This window comes from Dunckerocampus dactyliophorus, chromosome 2, assembly GCF_027744805.1.
Source record: "Dunckerocampus dactyliophorus isolate RoL2022-P2 chromosome 2, RoL_Ddac_1.1, whole genome shotgun sequence".
Lineage (NCBI taxonomy): Eukaryota > Metazoa > Chordata > Actinopteri > Syngnathiformes > Syngnathidae > Dunckerocampus > Dunckerocampus dactyliophorus.
In genome coordinates this window covers 37,492,958-37,512,750 of record NC_072820.1, presented here as the reverse complement: position 1 = coordinate 37,512,750, position 19,793 = coordinate 37,492,958, and the positions used below count along the sequence as shown (strand labels likewise).

Genomic DNA, 19,793 nt, shown 5'->3' with positions numbered 1-19,793 from the left:
TTTGGATGAAATTTTCAGGAATTGTCGGAAATGGGATATGGAAGAACTGATTACATTTTGGGGGTACCGGACTACCTAATTCGGGCAGTTTGCTCTTTGTATGACCAATGTCAGAGCTTGGTCCGCATTGCCGGCAATAAGGCGGACTTGTTTCCACTTGTTTCATCGATTCTGTTCATTACTTTTATGGACAGAATTTCTAAGCGCAGCTCGGACGTTGAGGGGATCCAGTTTGGTGGTTGCAGGATGGGAAGGATGGAACGCAAGATCGACAAGCGAATTGGTGCGGCGTCTGCAGTGATGCGGACTCTACATCGGTCTGTTGTGGTCAAGAGAGAGCTGAGCCGAAAGGCAATGAGTTTTCTCCGTAGGGTGGCTGGGCTCTCCCTTAGAGATAAGGTGAGAAGCACTGTCATCCGGGAGAAACTCGGAGTAGAACTGCTGCTCCTCCTCCTTGAGAGGATCCAGAAGATGTGGCTCGGGCATCTGGTCAGGATGCCTCCCTGGGGAGGTGTTCAAGGCATGTCTGACCAGTAGGAAGCCTCCGGGAAGACCTGGGACACTTTGGAGAGACTATGTCTCTCAACTGGCCTGGTAATGACTCAAGCTCCACAGTGAGAAGCTCGACAAAGTAGCCGGGGAGAGGGAAGTCTGGGCTTCCCTGCTTAGGCTCCTGCCCCAGTGACTCTACCTCGGATAAGCGGTAGAAAATGGATGGATGGATTCTAAAAATATATATGTACATATAAATGATAAAACAATATATGTTTTTAAATAATGAATTATGGCTATTGTTAATATCTTTATAAATTCATTAATTTATGAATGATAAAAATATAAAATGAGTTCATATGTACAAATGTCATTGATATGTATATAGAAATAGATGATGAAATAAATATATATCAATTATACTTTCAATGTAGTTATTTAAGATTATATTTCTAAATTTAACAGGTGCATTCGTTCACATTTGAATTCATTCATTCATTCTTAACTCATCTACAAGGCTCAGCGCAGTGGTTACAGCAGAGTTTGATAAATATGAAGCCAATTAAATAGTTGATTGAAATATGAATGAATTAAAATGTGAAATAATTTCTTAAATTTCCCGGACATAATTAATATTATTCATTATATTTTGATTATATCATAAAATAAATATACTAAGAATATTGTAGTATTTTATTATATTTAGAAATTAAATGAATTAATACATATAAAAAGGAGAAGCTCATTAAATAGATAATAATAATAACTAAAAATAAACATTTTAATGTAATTATTAAAGATTATATGTCACAGTTTAACGGATAAATTAGCTCACATCTTAATGAATGAATTCATTCGTAAATCATCTGTTTATTTGAACTGGCTCGAAAACAACAAATCCATATTGAGGCTCATCTCAGTGGTTAATAACGTTACGGTTGTTCCACAAGGGGCGTGGCGTCTTTGGAGCCACCTGATGCATGCACACACACGCACACACACACTCACACACGTACACGCGTACACACACACACACACATACACACTCGCAGCCAGCAGCATTCAGCTCCTAAACACGAAAGTCATTAGCATAAATTAGCAAAACCTACCAGGGAGGATCCATTAAGGCTGTGTCCACATTGGTAGCACCCATGTTGTTGGTTGTGCCCTCTCAGAGAGAGCGCACTGGCGCCAGCTGATATGCTGCCTCCCCTGGTTGCGTGGAAACTAAAAAAAAAAAAAAGGCGAGCCGTGAACTGTGCTGTGGAAGCATCTCAAGCGGCGCATCGTGGCTCTCCGAACCGAAACCTGCACAAGTTTGACATACAGATGTGCTGGAGTGAGAAAGCGCTGCTAACGTGAGTGTTTGCACAGCCTCATTGCTTGCTTTGCATGTATTTATAGCCAGGTTTCCATTGTCAGAATGCATGAATGGAATGGGTATTCTATTCATGACACAGAGCCATCGAATTGTTTAATTGAGTACTGTATTTTGCTTTCATGGGTGCAATTGTGTTTTTTAACACCAACGATGTGTTTACAATATAATGTTGCACATTGCGTTCACACAGCGTGTTGAAAAGTAAGTCATTTTCATCTTTACACTGATTTATATTCATGTCATAATGTCAGTTATAATTCTTCCTAAAGACGATCACACTATTTGAACAGCAGTGGCATTGGGCACTGACTCTGTGGTTGAAATCACTAGAAATTGAACCTGACATCCAATGATGCATTGTAAGGGGATGGAGCTAAGAGCTTTAAAATAAGATTACATGTACATTATAATATCTTAAAGAAGGTCAAGGCTGTTTTCCTTTTCTCCCAGTCTTACTCCTCCCCACGGATAAATAACCAGACGCTTATTCACCATCTTTTATTCCACACTGCATGCTCTCAATTGGGATGTGATGGTTTGGGATCGGAGTGGTACATGGAAAACACAACATTTTTGACAATAAATCAGCTTTTTTAATGCCAATAGTTGAAACTTTTGGATCTGAGATGCAAATTTAGGGCTTATTCAGTGTGCAAATGAAAGCAGTCGGGATGTCACATGGAAGTAGGCAAGACTGTTATATTAATATATTATTAGATTATGTGCCAATTCATGTCCAGTATTGCACATCCAATATGACCAAAGTGTAAACACCATTAGTATGATGAGACATCGCCATCGGTTAAATATCATATAATATTCATACAGTACAGGCCAAAAGTTTGGACACCGCTTTTGCTTTATTTTTTGACTATTTACATCAGGGGTGCTCACACTCTTTCCGCCTGTGAGCTACTTTTAAAATGAACAGGTCCCAAAGATCTACCTCCTACTATAAATATAGAAAATACAGTACTTATATTTACTATATTTCAAAATATGAGTATTTATGTACTTTGTACATGTATATCAGGGCTCCATGCACTTTTTCAGCATGCAAGTTCCAAGTCGACATGATCTATTTCCATCCAGGCATTTTCTATGCCGCTAATCCACATTAGGGTCGCGGGGGTATGCTGGGGCCTATGCCAGCTGACTTAAGGGCACATATAGACAAACAACCATTCACACTCACATTCATACCTATGGACAATTTAGAGTCTCCAATTAACCTAACATGCATGTCTTTGGAATGTGGGAGGAAACCCACGCATGGGGAGAACATGCAAACTCCATACAGAGATGCCCAATGGAGATTCAAACCCAGATTTACTCTATGTTCTGACTGTGTCGCCAACATGCTAACCACTAGGTCACGACCAATGATCTATTTCTTACTCTAAAACATACAACATATACATAAAATCTAATCTGTAAACTTTGAAACAACTATACTAAATACTAATGATTAGTATTCACATTCACAGTTTCAAAGTTTACAGGTAATCAAAGTAGTTGATATCGTTCAGTAATTTACAATTCAATTCAACATGGCAATAACGATAATTACACATAATTCCTCAATAGTTGTGTACATAACGTGAGTATACAGTATGTCAGACAAAATAGCTACATAGTGTTTATTAGACACACAGTTCATGTATTAGCATTTGTTATCAAACATTACAAATATACAAGAAATGAAAATGATTATGGAAAAGACAATGCAGCCGAAGTCAAGGCAGTATATTAAAAAGGTTTCAGCAATGGGCACATTCTCCATTTACTCATGAAATAATACTTTAAGAACCAGAAGTGGAGAAAACACGCGTTTCCACAGTGGAGTTCAGGACACGCGGCAGCGCCATCAAACTCAGATTCACTTTTTTCTCCATAAGTAGCCGCTACAATTGAACGGATAACTTTTGTTATACAGTAGATATACAGTAGGCATCTTACCGCTACAGTTAGTTTATCCGGAATCGGAATAATAAAGATGACCGTTGTATCTCCGTGTGTAGATTGCGACATCTGTTCACCACTTCCTCTTTGCCAATAGCAAATCAGGAGGGGAGCTTAATGTCAGCTGACTGATGTCATATGACATCTACAAACGCGATCAACCCAATCTACCTTCGTAGTTCGAGATCGACACAATGGGCACCCCTGATTTACATTGTAGATTCTCACTGAAGGCATCAAAACTATGAATGAACACATGTGGAATGATGTACTTAACAAAACAGTGTGAAATAACTCTAAATATGTCTTATATTTTAGATTCCGCAAAGTAGATCTAAGCATTTTTTTGATAGCGCTGTAAACCCTTGGTGTTCTCTCAATGAGCTTCATGAGGTGGTCACCTGAAATGGTTTTCACTTCACAAGTGTGTCTTGCCAGGGTTACTTAGTGGAATTTCTTGCCTTATTAATGGGGTTAGGACCATCAGTTGTGTTGTGTGTGTATTTAAATAAAAATGATAAATAATATGGATTTAAAATGTATATAAGGAGTGTCCAAACTTTTCCACAGAGGGCCAAATACTGAACCAAGCAAAGGATGCAGGGGCCACTTTGATTTTGTTATGTATTTAATTTTGTAAAAATACAAAAAAAACCATTAGAAATATGTATTTAAAGACAAAGCTTTGTGTTAATAGTTATTAGTATCAACATTTCAGCTTTTTCTCTTTAAATTTTGCCTTTTTGCTCTATATTTACCATTTTCTGGGAGTTGTTTAATTTTAGTTCTACAATGTGCCGTGGATCAATAAAAAACAAGTCATGTGCCACGAATGACCCCCGGGCCGCAGTTTGGACACCCCGATATATATTAACATGTATATATTGTATTAATGTAAACCGCATTAATCTGCTGGATACAATTCAGTCATGGCAGTAGGAGTTTAATTTCCCGTCCCTTTAAAAATCATATTCCTAATAGTTGTAAATAACAATCATAATCATATGTATTCATATGTCAGCATTGATCTGCTGAATACAACACTTTTATGGAACCAGGAGTTCAGAACATCCAGAGAGATTTTCCCATCCCTTTAAAAATAATATTTGAAAAGTCTAGTTTTCTATTACAAAAGACAACTTATGTACTGGCTAATAATAAATCACAATTAATTGATTGATTGATTGATTGATTGATTGAATTGATACCCCACTGTCTGTTTGATTTGATTATGAATTGATTAATCCTGTCAAAAGAAGTGCAACCTTATGGCATACGTCCACATAGAACTTTGATATGGCACAAATCCACATGGTGTGGAAACAGGAGTTCAGAACATTCAGATTCTCCCACCCCCTTAAAAAAATAACATTAAATCCAACAATCTATTAGTTCATTGTTAATTCGAGTAAATGTATTCAAAAGCACATCTATCTACAGTATCTACCCATCCATCCATCTCCTTTTGCTTCGTGCTCACAATTGTCCCTTTTTCTCTTGTTTACACACTTTCAAGCCGAAGAAAAACACCTTCTGATTGATTTGCTCCTGCACTCATCAGCGGGGGTGCACGACAAAGTAAAACAGCATGACAGATATGAGGACATATCCAAAAAGGTGCTTAGATAAACAGAGTGCCCAGCCAGCCTTTAGTTTTCCTGTCACATGGCATGGCAGCCTGATATTTGACCAAGGGATAAAATGGGAGTGGAGAGGGAAAACGTGTGGGCTCGAGGGGAAATAGGACACACAAGTGCAGGGTGATCATATCAAGCGGGTTTAACATTACAACAGAATGAATGACAGAGGTAACTTGTGGTTACTACTCGTGTTGGAAGCGATTCACTTCAGCTAACCATGGGACAGTAAACCCTTACTTATGTTTTTACCCGAATGCTAATGTCATGATAGTGTATCTCCATCCTTCTCACACTGCTTTGGATCAATCCTACCCCGTCTAAAACGACACAAGGACCTTAGCTCTGGACACTGCAGTATTATAGTCCACAGTCTTGGACTTCCCACAGTCTGTTAAAGTGGAAAACTAAGGCCAAGCAGTACCAGAGCTGTGCAGTGGAAAAGCGACACTATAAAAATGCACACCTTTGAAAACTAAACGACTAACTCAAACTACTACTTTGCGGTTTGAATTTCGTTGCTTCACTCTATTACAGCTTTTCAGAATAAATAAATTAATAAGTTATCCCTGTTTTGGCTACTGCCTATTATTAAAAAATATCCATCCATCCACTATACATCCTCACCAGGGTTGCGGGGGCATGCTGGAGCCCATCCCAGCTGACTTCGGGCGACAGGCGGGGTACACCCTGGACTGGTGGCCAGCCAATCGCAGGGCACACACAGGCAAACAACCATTCACACTCACATTCATACCTATGGGCAATTTAGAGTTGCCAATTAACCTCACCTGCATGTTTTTGGGAATGTGGGAGGAAGCCGGAGTGCCCGGAGAAAACCCACGCGTACACGGGGAGAACATGCAAACTCCAGGTCTTCCCGATCTCCAGGCTGTTCCTGTATTGGCCAACGTGCTAACCACTGGACCACCGTGCGGCCTATTAAAAAACATGAATATTTAATCAAATATTACATATTATTGGTGTAATTTAATCATTTTCAAGCATAAAAATGGCTAAATGAACAAAATTCAAACTATAAGGCATTCAGAAGATGCATTCATAGAAGTTTTATGTAGTATTGTACACTGGTCACAAGATGTCACTAAAGTTACATTGATGAGACAGTAGCCGCTGCAGGAAGTACGATGTCCAGAAAAAAATAAGGAACTCTCCCAGTGCTATCCTGTGAGGCTATGCTATGTCTTATTGATGTCTACTATATTGGGTAATAAAAGTGTAAAGGTGTGTATAGGGTTGTTATTTCATGTCTAGAGGGCTGTAATAATGTTAAAAGACGTATTTAGAAGGTCGTAAGCAGGTCGCTCTAACTACAAAAATATTCAATTTATAAAGAAAGAATTCCGATTCGCGGAAATTCACTTATCATGGTCTGGTCTGGAACCAATTAACCGCGATAATCGAGTGATCGCTGTACTCCAGTTTAACGGCTCTATTCACGAGTCTCCTATTTTGTCTACAAAAGCAAATGATCGCGCGCCGGTAGGCAACCTCCTGATTCCGTTTTTGTAAACTCCATGAGATGGCAGTAGCTGCATTTGAAGTCTCAGAAGTGGTCAGCTTCCAGTAGCTTTATCTAGCTCTGCATGCTGGTTGGACAACTCATGCGTGTTACCCTTGTTCACGATGAATTCCTCAGCAGTATTACTACTGTCTGAGCAGTTTGCGCCTTATCGCCAATACAACATCGGTTCTGATCATTATTAAAGTAAAAAAAAAGATGTTATATCTAACAAGTTTTTAAAATTCGGAAATAACAGACTCCAAATTAAGCTATATTTAGTATTTACGGTATACACCTTAGTGGAAACACGGCTTTATTATTAGATAGCAAACAGCTCCTAACTAAATTTCTTTGCGGGAATCCTTTGTGTTCCTCACACAGCACACAGTATCACTACCACCACTATTGCCACTCACTGCCCTCTCTACCACCCCCGCCCCCAAAAGCTATTTGATACTCACACAGGGATCGATTACATTTTTTAATCTCTGTAAGTGGATTGTGCCCACTGAGCGTACAATTTGAAGAAATTAAGACGCCCAGGTGAGCTGTGGTTCCTCAGCTGGACCACAGCCTTGCGTATTGTGCAGTTGGCCTTTGTTTACCGTTACTGCGTTAGATGGCCAAAAATGATAATGGTTTTACTAAACTAAGGTACACTGAGGGGCATCACATGTTTACACAACTCAACGTGTCTGAAAGGGATTAGGAAGAAGCAGAGCTCATTTAATCCCACCCTTTTCTCCATGTCTCAGCAATAACTGATAACTGTTCACTTCCTGTGTTTAAGTTAGGGCTGTGAAATGGTGACAAATTTTAATCAAATTACTCACAGTTTTCCAATTAATTAATCATGATTAATCACCCTTTGCAACTATGTCTGATATATTCCCATTTTTACTGTATTTTATGTACAGAAAGATAAATGACAGGATTATTACAATATATGATATACAGTCAAACTTGTCTATAGAGGCCACTAGAGGGAGTCTGCAAAAGTGGCCGCTATAGACAGGTGGCCCTAGACAGGATGGCGTCCAGTTTGAATGTTGACCAGTAGAGGAAAAAAAAGAAAAAAAAAAGGGAAAAAAATAATAATAATAATGTTGACCAGTAGAGGGCACTGCGGACTGCGGATAAAAGTTGTACAGCACTACTAGGCTTGTTATTATCATGGTTCATGGTTTTAATTCATCCTGAACATGCATGAGTCAAACAGTAGCACATCACATAGTACAATTCACAATTTTGCATGTCCAAAAAGGAGTAGGAAGAAGCAAAGCTTATTTAATCCTACCCCTCATCAGTTTCACATCAGTTGCAATACATTTATTCACCTCTTGTTCTTCCAAGTGTACTTTGTAGGTCTACATGACAATGTAGTGCAATCATAGCCAAGGTTTTTACTTACTAAAAGGAAGCTAGAGGCTTAATAATAACTGATAACTGAGAAAATACTTCAGTTAAGTACAACCGAACTCAGTTTTGCTCCCGCTGCCGCATGCATACTAGCATATGTTTTTTTTTTTTAATTGTATTCTCGCTGGGAGCACGTCCTGTTCCCAGCCTACTTTGCGGTAATGTTTTGGTGCAAATGCTCTTAAAGTTACATGTTTGACCAGGAAATAGCAAGCTCAAAAGAAGACGGCTTTTTTATGTGGAACAACTGACAGTTTGTGTGGATCTTGTGAATGATTGTGACTGAGCTAGGACTCAGTAATTAAAGTCTACACACGACGGCTGCATTGATTGAAAAACAAAACTTTTTCGTGCATGAAGCTTCTACTTGAGTTGGTAATTTGGCCGCTATATGCAGTCAGATATTGACCAAGGGAGACAAAATGGGTGGCTGCTGGCTGCATTAGACAGGTGACTGCTATACACAGGGTCTATAACATGTAAATTTGCTGGGGGGGGATTTTTCAGTGGCTGCTATAGGCAGGTGGCCCTTCTATAAAGGTGGCCGCTAAGACAGGTTTGACTGTATATATTTGTGTGTATTAACAGCTCCAAATGAACTTTAAATTTAACTCAATGCCGCACGTCTGAAAATGTATTTGTCTAACGGTAGTCTGTTTAACAGTAGCAGAAGATTTGAATGCACCTTAACCGTGCTATTATGAAGCATGAGGGGCTGCATTCAGAGACACCACGTAATTTAAGATGAATTCGCATGTTATGAGTATAGATGTATTTTCTGGGATTTCCGAGCATGCTTAAATGCAGCAAATTGTTAGTGAGAGTCACGTTAGCGAGTCCAGTTTTTCTTTGTTTTTTTCCTGTTTATTTAGACCACACGTACGTACAGAGGCTGTTATGTTCGGAGTGTCCCTGAACGCACGTTGCGGTCGTCTCGTGACAATGAGAAAGTGTCGTTCCGATGACGAGCTGTCAAGAGACGGGTTTGTGAGCTGGAGTATACTGTGTTGGAATTGCACTTCCGTTAATGTGTTCAGGTCCGAATAAAGTTGTATTGGAGCATCAGCCTCTGTGTGGGGACGCTATTGTGGCTCCGTCTGCTGTCATAACAGACAAGTGTGGCTTGACATGATGCGCATGTGTTTTTTTTTTACGTAATTAATGAAATAAATTAGTTACCGCCGTTTTTGACAGCCCTAGTTTAAATATTAGGATTTTTTAGTAGAGAGAGAAAATATATATAGATAGCTTATGCAATAATGAAATAAAAGGAACAACAGAAAGAAGAAAAGTGTTAAAAATCCATCCATCTTCTGTGCCGCTTATCCTCACTAGCGTCGCGGGTATGCTGGAGCCTATCCCAGCTGACTTCGTTCCAGAGGCGGGGTACACCCTAGACCGGTCGCCAGCCAATCGCAATCGAGTGTTAAAAATGAGTAAATAAATATAAAAATATGAATAAATAAATACAAAATAAAAGGCTACCAATTACCAATTAAATAGATGAGTTAATGCTTCCACAAAAAGGCTGCCGGGAATTAGAAGTTCATAGTGACTGCATGTATCAGTTGTATCACAACAAAATGATACCAGATTTGCAGATAGACAATAATATCAATGCCACTCACTTTAATTAGCTGTTTCGTGTGAACAATTGGTGCCACATCACGCGATTAATATACGAATCTGCGTGCACCAAAATAGCTGTGGTGCGGATGTCAATTACAAAAGAGGCGCTGTGACACCAAAGGATTATCTTGCCTTGTTTATTGTGCCGGGGATAAAGGAGCGTTTGATCCATTGACTTGCCGGGAAATGCAACAGGAGCACAGTTGTTTGCTTAAAAGAGAAGGCATCATCTAATATGTTCTTCTTATGTCACAGGCTCATCAGTTACCAGGGAGATTGATGCATTCCCAGAGCATGCCCATGTCACAACATGTCCATCCTGGTCGACTATGTGGTAATGTGTCTGCTGCTGCACAGCCTTGTGCTAATGACCTTCTGCTTTAACAACGCCGCCACCAGTTGCTCCAAACGCTGCTACTGCTCAGAGAGTGAAGGCGGCGGCGGCAAGACGGTGCGCTGCAGCAATCAGCAGCTCACCGAGATCCCGCAGGACATCCCCAATGACACACGACGAGTCTACCTGGACTTTAACCTCCTCACTTCAGTCCCGGCCAACGCTTTTATTGGTTTGTCCCACCTGGTGGAACTGGATCTGTCACACAATGACATAAGCCAGCTGGAGCCTGGAGCATTTAGAGGTTTGGGCTCTTCGTTGCAATTCCTTGACCTTTCTGCCAATAAGTTAGTCCATTTTAATCCGGATTCCTTCGAAGGCTTGCGGGCTCGTGCCAATTTAACAAACAATCCCTGGCATTGTGACTGCAACCTGCAGATGGCCATGCCCCACGTGGACCTGGAGCCTGTGTCACTGACCGGTATCGTGTGCCAGACTTCAGATCCAGAGGAAATGAACGTTCAGGGACTGGCCTTCCTCTTGGAGCCGGATGTTGACCTATGCGTGGTGATGAAGAGGACTACAGATGTGGCCATGCTGGTGGTCATGTTCGGTTGGTTCACAATGGTCATCTCCTACCTGGTCTACTATGTCAGGGCCAACCAGGAGGACGCCCGCAGACATCTGGAGTATCTCAAGTCGTTGCCCAGCAGGCAAGCAAAGTCGGAGGAGTCTTCCACCATAAGTACTGTTGTATAAGCTACCAGTTTTGTACAACAAAAACCACGTAGGTGGGCTACATACCAGAAAAACTGTCTTTCTTCTGACTGATGTGTTTTTTTTATTCCAGTTTCTCTTCCGTACTTTGTGATTCCTGACAAAACTTCACCACTTAAATAGCATCTCAAGTACAAGCAGGCACTGCAATTTCGCTCAGCAGAATTGAGCCAATAAAAGTATGGCAAATGTCAAGTCACACCCACAAGGCTGCGTGAAGGACAAACACCGTGCAGGAACAGGACTCATGTTACTTTAAAAAGAGAAAATTACTTTTAAAAGTCCCTTGTTTATCGCGGTTAATTGGTTCATTTCAGACTAGACCGCGATAGGTGAATTTCTGCAAAGTAGGATTCGATATTAATAAATGGAATATTTTCATAGTTATGGCATAGAAAATCTGTTTACGGTTTTCTAAATACGGTTTTTAACATTATTAGAGTGCCCGCGAGACATGAAAAATCACCCATATAGTCACCTTTACATTTGTATCACCAAATATAGTAGATATATATAATCAGAGAAAAGACATATTAGACATAAATAAGGTAACATGGACTCACACCCTAGCAGTTCCTTTTTCTGGACAGCATGGTGGCTATTGTCTCATCATTGTATTGTAATGGCGGCTTTAAATGGCTTTACACTCCTATTACCCAATACAGTAGTTATAATGAGAGTTAATAAGCCATTTAAGACATAAATAAAACTGCTGTTCGTGTGTCACAGTAAATGTGTTCCCTAGCGGACCTTAATGTGTAGAGGACAGGAAGTGACGTCTGAGGCTCAGAGTTGCGTTTTAGCTTGTCGTGGGTTATGGCCCCAACAGTAGCCCATGTTATTATTATGATTAAGATTATTATGTTATTATTGTGCCTGTTGTGAGATCGTTTGAACTTGGAATAAATGCCTTTTCTGGTGCTCACGTCTGGCCCTTGTTTACCGAACACCGACACCTAGTGGCCAATGTAGAATACAGTACTACATTCACAATTACAATCCGTTTTCGGCCTTGCTTTTGTATTTTTGTTCATTTAATTAGTTCATGTAGCCATTTTTATGCTTGAAAAGGCTTAATTTATGGCAACAATAAGTACAATTTGCGTAAATATTCATTTTTTTGACTATTAAAAGGTTGTATTCAACCACAAAACAATGATCATGTATTAATTCATTACAGGAACAGGACTCAACACAGTAAGTCAGGGGTATGCAAAGTGCAGCCCCGGGGCAATGTTTTTTATTGGCCCTAGGCACATTCTAAAAATAGGATTAAACATGAAAATGTAAAAAAAGAACAGCAAAAATGGAAAAAAACAGCACATTTTCCAAGAATAGAGACAAAATATTAGGAGAATAAAGTCATAATATTCAGAGAAAAAATTGCACAAAGCTGAAAAAAATTGAAGGAGAAAAATTCTTAATACAAGAAACAAAACAAAGTTGCAAATTTTGGAAATTTAGGTTGGGAAAAAGCTATAATATTATGCTAATAAAGTACAAATAATATGAGAATAAAGTCATAACATTATGAGAAAAATATGTAAACCAATGACACAAAGCTGAAATGAAGGCTGTTTTTTCTCTTTCGATATAAAAAACATCTCTGTAGCGACATGGGTTGGTTTGGTTTAGCAAATTTAAAAGTGGCCCCCGCATCCTTTCATTTTTCACTATGCAGCCGTCGGTGGAAAAAAGTTTGGCTTCGCCTGCACCAAGGAAATTACTCTAAAAACAGCCCAGTAAGAAATATAGTGTGGCTACTTGTTGCTTGGCTCAATCATTACTGCACCGTAGTGCAATGAACAAAAAATGGAGTATGTGAGGCTTTTTGAATGACAACGAGGGGCTGACTCAACACACACTCACAACATCACTCCAAAAATTAGCGCAATAAGAAATATGGCGTGGCCACTTGTTGCTAGGCCGTGTGTTCAACGCTGCTCCATCATAATTAGCCTATAAGCCACTAGGCTGTTTCAATCCCAAAATTAAGCCCTGTGGAGGAACAGGAAAATCAGCCGGGCAATTGAAGGATAATGAGACTTTAATGAGAATTTCATAACTGAATCATTGCACTGTGTTACATATTAAATATTATATATTGTATTAAGTAGTGTTGCCACTGGGTACCACAGACCGGAAACACACCAATCACCTTAAACCTGCAGCTATTCCTTCCTTTAAAATTGATGAGCTAACGTGGGTAACATGTTTCCATGCATGAAAAAAATAGACAAATGCAATGCATCCTAGATTAATTATTTACCCCTCGGCGGCCCATTAGCACTTCCAGATGCTTTGCTGGACTGGTTGATGTGCTATAAAAGCTGTGGTATGTTTTGGGTGAACCTGGACCTTGATGCACATCCCCGACACTGCAATGAAACCGCAATGTGCAATGGCAACACTGATATGAGTTTTCATCACATTTGCAACACTCATTAAAACGATATTTGTCTTTAAAAGGGTTTGTGTATTTGTCTATGGAATGATGATGCAAGCTGTCAAAGTACATACAGTCTGCACTGTGGCCTTTGCGGTTCTTTTTTAACATAACAACAGAAATGCTAATGTTGACGGTCATGCCATCGCCATGTTGGCAGGGGGGGGAGGAATTGTGCAGCAGCAGAGGCTGATATGCACACAAGAAGCTCTGGAGTGGTTTATATTGGATTCCACCAGCCGGGAACATTGGATTCAGTCTTCCACGGGCGCATTGATTGCCCGTGTACAGAACACAAGTTAGTCATATTTTTACATAAGATAACTTTGACACAGTGCCATTAAAAATAATTGGAGAATGCCCGGTGGGATACATTGTGGTACATCTATGAGCATGAAGGTGTCACCGGAGCCTGTTAGCAAGCACCTGCAGGGGCAAAATGCACAGCGCTGTAACACCCGCTGTGGTTTCCAAATACTATTTATGGCTCTGTGACCTGCAGGTCTGTTTAAAAAGAAATGATGTGAATGGGAATCTCCTATTTTAGAGGAGAGAAATGAGCGCTGCTCATGATATCCTTTTTCTTAAGCTTTAATATGTTCTCTTCCTGCACACAGAGCGGTAATAATAGCCAAACAGCCCTGCTGAATAATGAAATTTGTTGTTGGAGACGTGGGAAATGGTTTGTCAACAAGGATATCCCTGTGTCGGACACACAAAAAGGCCTGCAGAGCGAAGCAAGGCTCATACATGATTTATGACGGGCATAAAAAACACTTGAAAGACTGGGAATGCAGGCATGGTCTTATGTTTGTGTGTGTGTGACCCAGTTTCTTCAACCTGCCTACACATTGCTAATGGCAGTAAAGCTCCCTAAAATGCCTTTTTGGTATAATAAGGGACCAAACCACTTATAAAGGCTTAACTACATCTATAAAACCAACATGCACGTCAACACAGCATCCAATACAAAAGTTGCATTCAAAAAATCTTCTCTTACAAGGATAATAACAATCAATTGTGTCTCTGTGGCGATGCTTATTGTTATGGTTGCAGGGGTGTGCAACTGCACTGCATCAAACTGAGAGCTATTTCTAATTTTCCGCCCTCTTACTGTATGTAACCTCAATATGATGCGCCACATAAGCATATAGCTATCTATCATTATTTATATGAGTACATCTATATTGTAGTGCCTGTATTGTGTGTCAATAGATTGTGTGGGTGATGTTTACACAACTAATATGTCATTTTAGTGTGAATGGTTGGGTGTCTATATGTGCCCTGCCCAAAGTCAGCTGGGATAGGCTCCAGCATACCCACGTGACCCTGGTGAGGATAAGCAGTATAGAAAATGGATGGACTGCCAAATATGCATGCCACTCACAAAAAAAGACCCCGACACCCCTTCCCGAGTGCACAAGTGATGTCAAGGCCTGGTTGGCTCAAAACCTTTTAAAGCTCAATGGTGGGAACATTGCTCAATCTGTTGGACTGGACTTTGGCCCCCCTCAAGAACTGTGTACGTCCCACAGCCACAGCATATAAACATAAATCATCACATGTGGATTACTGTAATGCACTTTACACTTGGATAAGTCACAATGCACTTCCGCGCTTTCAGGTAGTCCACCGAACCAAAAAAAACAAAAACAATCCTTGCCTCCCCCCCGCACTGGCTTCCTGTTTGTTTTCGGCTTGGTTTTAAGATTGTATTGATTGTTTTTAAGGCTTTGATTTGGACTTGCCTCACAATACATCACAGACCTCATCCAAATTTACACTCCAGCGTGTTCATTGAGGTCTGAGGGCCAGTTCCAGCTAGTGGTACTAAGACAAAGACTTAAGACCAGGGGAGACCGGGCCTTTTCTGTAGTCAGCTCGAAGCTGTGGAGCGCTTTGCCCTGCAATGGAAATATTACATTTTACTAGTTGGCCATTGATTTGAACAAATAGAGTATTTCTGCTATTATACTGTACATTAACCTCAGACTGATTTGCTAGAAGAACAAACTATGCTTTGTTGTGACTACTTGCTCGTGGCTTGAGGCCACCGGTCTACAAAGAAACCCAGAATACGTCCTTGCACCTGAGAGTCCTGATAACATTTTTAGAACTATGCTTCTGTCCTGTCCTTCAGGGGGGCGGCGCTTACGGCAGACTCCCCAAAGTCTGTTTGAACTGCCTTCTCCTTCTGCAGAATAAATTTGTCTTCGAACCGTTTATTTCTTCTCTCCACCGGTGCTAACGGGAATTTTCCACCACGGCCCCCTCATGTAAAAGCGGCCCCGACGGTTGCTTTAAGTCTCGTCTTAAAATCCACTTTTATTCTCTACCTTTTGAGTGCGTGCTCCTCTGTGTCTTTTATTGTTTTCTTTTTTTTATTTGATTTGGTTTTACTTATTTTAGGGGTTTTTATCCATGTTATTATTTATTGTATTGTTTGAAATGTATTGTTTCTATTTCTTACTTTTTACTTACTTTTTCTTTTTATTATTTAAGGTTTTACAACTTTGTGCAGCACTTTGGAAAGTGCGTTTATAAAACGTGCTATGTAAATAAAGTGTATTGGATTGGATGGGGTCAATAAATAAATTAGTGAATTAACATAAAATAATAATAATTAATAAATGAAAACAACAAAATAATAATACAATTAATTAATTACATGAAAATAAATGAAAGGATTATAGATGTCGATACAGATAAAGACTGACATCACATCATCTCATCAAATGCTCATCAAGAGCGAAATGAACTTCTTTAGGGTGAACCAACGTCTCCGACATCGCTTTTATGGATGAGCCAAGTATTGTGTCATTCATGTGTTCTGTTCCTACTACGAAAAAGCCCAACTCGTGTCATCACCACCCTTAAAGGCATTGAAAACAATGGTCCTCAAACTTTTTACACCAATTACCAACTAAAAAATACAAGTACATACAATACAATACAAGTACATGCCACCATTTTTCGTGCTTGTACTTGTACTTGTACTTGTACTTGCAGGTAATTGGCTTGTGGCGTATGCAAGCTAAATTATTTCTGATTTAAATTCAATTTGACAAAATCTTTGGTTAATCATTTTGTACAATTATTATTGCATATCTCTAATACAAAGTGCGGCCCGGGGGCCATTTGCAGCCCGCTGCAGCTTTTTTATTGGCCAGCGGCACATTGTAAAAGTGTAATTTGAACTAAAAAAAAAACAAAAAAACGCCCAGAAAAAATGGAAAAAAATTTAATTTTATAAGAATAAGGTCGAAATATTAAGAGAAAAAAAGTATTTAATTTTATAAGAATAACATAATATGAAAAAAAGTAAAGACATTTCAGTATCAAAGTTGAAATATTAAAGAAAAAAGATGTTATTTAAAAAAAAAGTAATATGAGAAACAAACAAAGCAATGAATAATGTAATTTTTGGAAAATTAGGTTGTGGAGAAAGTTACAAGGTAACAAAAATAAAGTCAAAATATTATGGGAATAAAGTCATAATTATGAGAAGAAATCTGAAATAATTGGAAAATTAAAAAAAAAAGTAGAAATGTATAAAAAAACAGCTGTAATTTTATGAGAATAAAGAATTTTTTTCTTTTTAAAAAAAAAAGTCATAATATTATGAGAAACAAAGCAAAACAAAGTTGTAATTTTTAAAAAAAAATTAGGTTGGGAAAAAAAGTTACAATATTATGGAAATGAAGTCAAGATATTCTGAAAAGAAAACAAAGAAAGTCGAAATATTGGGATAATTAAAAACAACAACAACAGCCAAAATAATGTAAAAAAAGAGCAAAGAGTGACGTTCATACTAAGAATATACCTTTTCATCTATATCTAGAAATATATATAACTTCTTAGCATATCTACATGTGTTGCTTTACACAATATCAAAATGGTCCTTGTGTCCTTTCATTTTTCATGTGGCCCTCGGTGGAAAAGGTTTGGACACCCCTGCTCTAATGTAATATTACGGTATTGTTACAAAAATACCTAGTATTCCTGACTATCATTAGAGAGAGCCCGTGTACTCGCTCCATAGTCTGAGAGTACATATTCTAAAATATCTAAATGTTCTAAACATGTTCTAAATCTATACATATGTGCATTTAAATATGTGTCTTTTGTCCACCTGCGTGGACAAGAGGTGTGTGTGCCGGTAATGTAACCCCCTGACATAAATGTCACTGAGGTTAATTTAAAATTTGGGGCCCCTATCAGCTTGCAGCGGTGGCTACCTTAGGCCGGGTGCACTGGTGTGAGCATTGCACCTGCAGGCTAATGGCACACAAAGTGGCGGATAAGGTGACACGTCAAATCCTGCACAGTGCGATTGGGTTGCAGGTGAAAATGCTTGCGAGTCACTCACATGACACGAGCAGATGAATGCGCCAGGCTCACGCCTGTAGCGTGCATGCTGCAAGGCCCCCAAACGGCCAAAAACAAACATTCGATTAAACTTAACAGAACGGATTAACAGAAATAAACATACTTATATTCCCACACAAAATAATGGAAATGGAATTTATCGGTCAAACTGTCGCCACCATACATGGAACCATTATTAATTGTATACAGGCTATGTTTTAAGTATTACAAATGTAAAAAGAAGATAACCTGCCTTATATCAAAACTAATTTGAATTTTTATTACATGTTAAATTAATTATTTTTTTTAATTTTTATTTTATTTATTTAATTTAATTGTAATATTTTTTAAAACTAACCTGTAACTGCACCTGTTACCAACTGTAACTTTAACTGTAACTCGTACTTGTAATTTAACTGCAATTCATTTTATTTTGTTTAAATGAAGTGTATTATAATTTTATTTTTAATTGTATTTAGATTAATTTATTACATTTTTACTTTCATTTTATTTCAATATTTTAAATGGGAACAGTAACTAGTAACTAGTAAGTTGTAGTTTTAATCCAATTTTAAGTAATCATATTTTGTTTTAATCAACTGAATTTTAATTGTGTTTTTTTTTAAAATTGTGTTCAGGTTAATGTTAAATGTTTTAAGTTAATTGTACTTCATTGAAATAGTGTTTGTAACTAGTAACTGTAACTTGTAGTTTTCAAATTAAATGTAATTAAACTGCAAAACCTGCGACTGGCAGCTGGGAAACCGCGACCCTAATGAGGACAAGAGGCATAGAAAACTGATGGATAAATTGCAACAGTGTGAAATGAGGCTCCGTAGCCTGGTTCATTTTGCAAAAACACAGCACCCTCTGTTGAAGGATGTGGGCAACACACCCTCATTCACGTTTCCTTTTAGCCTCATTGAATTGTAACAGCAGCATGCGTATTAAAAATAAGCTAAGGGAGCACCATATCATCTTTATGCCGCAAAGTATGACGCCTCTACCCTCATGAACCCTCGCGGAGAGGGGGGGCCGCATGGAAAACACATTGATATTACATTATAGCCCACACATTGATCAACACTTTATATCTATACATTTATTTTGTAAAAAGGCATACTAAAGGTACAAAGGTACACTGACAGGCCAGGCACCTGCATACAATACAGTTCAAGATGAATGAATGCTGACCGAAAAACCCAGTCTGCTTCTTTGTGGATGCTTTCTCCGCGTGCCAGCATTAAGCCTCCTCCTTCACCCCTCTCGACCTCTTCAATCACACCTTATTGACCTACAGGTCCTTGCGTTCAATACCTGTCAAGTACCCTTATTTAACATTCCTGTCAGATGCACATTGCTTTGGTCGACCAGTGCTGGATGCGGATGGCGGCCGACGGTATTTCACTGATGTCCGTGCAAACTAGCATATTGCTGCACAGCACATTAAAATGTTTCCAACTAGTTAGATAACGTCGTTGTTTAAAATGACAACACAATATGCTAGATAAGACGAAATTTAGCTTGCAATGTAAGTCAGTCCACTAGATGGCGCTCTTGCAACAGGTAGACCCAATTATTTTCCCCTCAAAGGCTTTAGACAACAATTTAAGGTTGTCACGAATGGTGTGCTTGCTACTGGGATGAACGACTGTGTACAGTACCAGTCAAAACTTTACACACACCCTCTCATTTCACACTGTGAAGAAGTCCGTCCAAACTTTTGATGTGTATTGTACTGTACTGTACTATAACTTGCACGCAAGCCCATGCCAAAACAATATTCACAGATGCCTTGAGGGGGTTTAGTTTCACGATGAAAC

The 19,793-nt window shown here is 39.0% G+C and overlaps 1 protein-coding gene across 1 annotated transcript; it reads left to right on the top strand.

Annotated features, from left to right (window-relative positions):
- Nucleotides 1–1,553: 1,553 nt before the first annotated feature.
- lrrc3ca (leucine rich repeat containing 3Ca) lies at nucleotides 1,554–12,084 on the top strand. Its single transcript, XM_054767728.1, has 2 exons — nucleotides 1,554–1,850; nucleotides 10,301–12,084. The coding sequence occupies exon 2, from the start codon at nucleotides 10,356–10,358 to the stop codon at nucleotides 11,136–11,138; it is 783 nt and encodes a 260-aa protein (XP_054623703.1). The 5' UTR covers nucleotides 1,554–1,850; nucleotides 10,301–10,355; the 3' UTR covers nucleotides 11,139–12,084.
- Nucleotides 12,085–19,793: the final 7,709 nt, after the last annotated feature.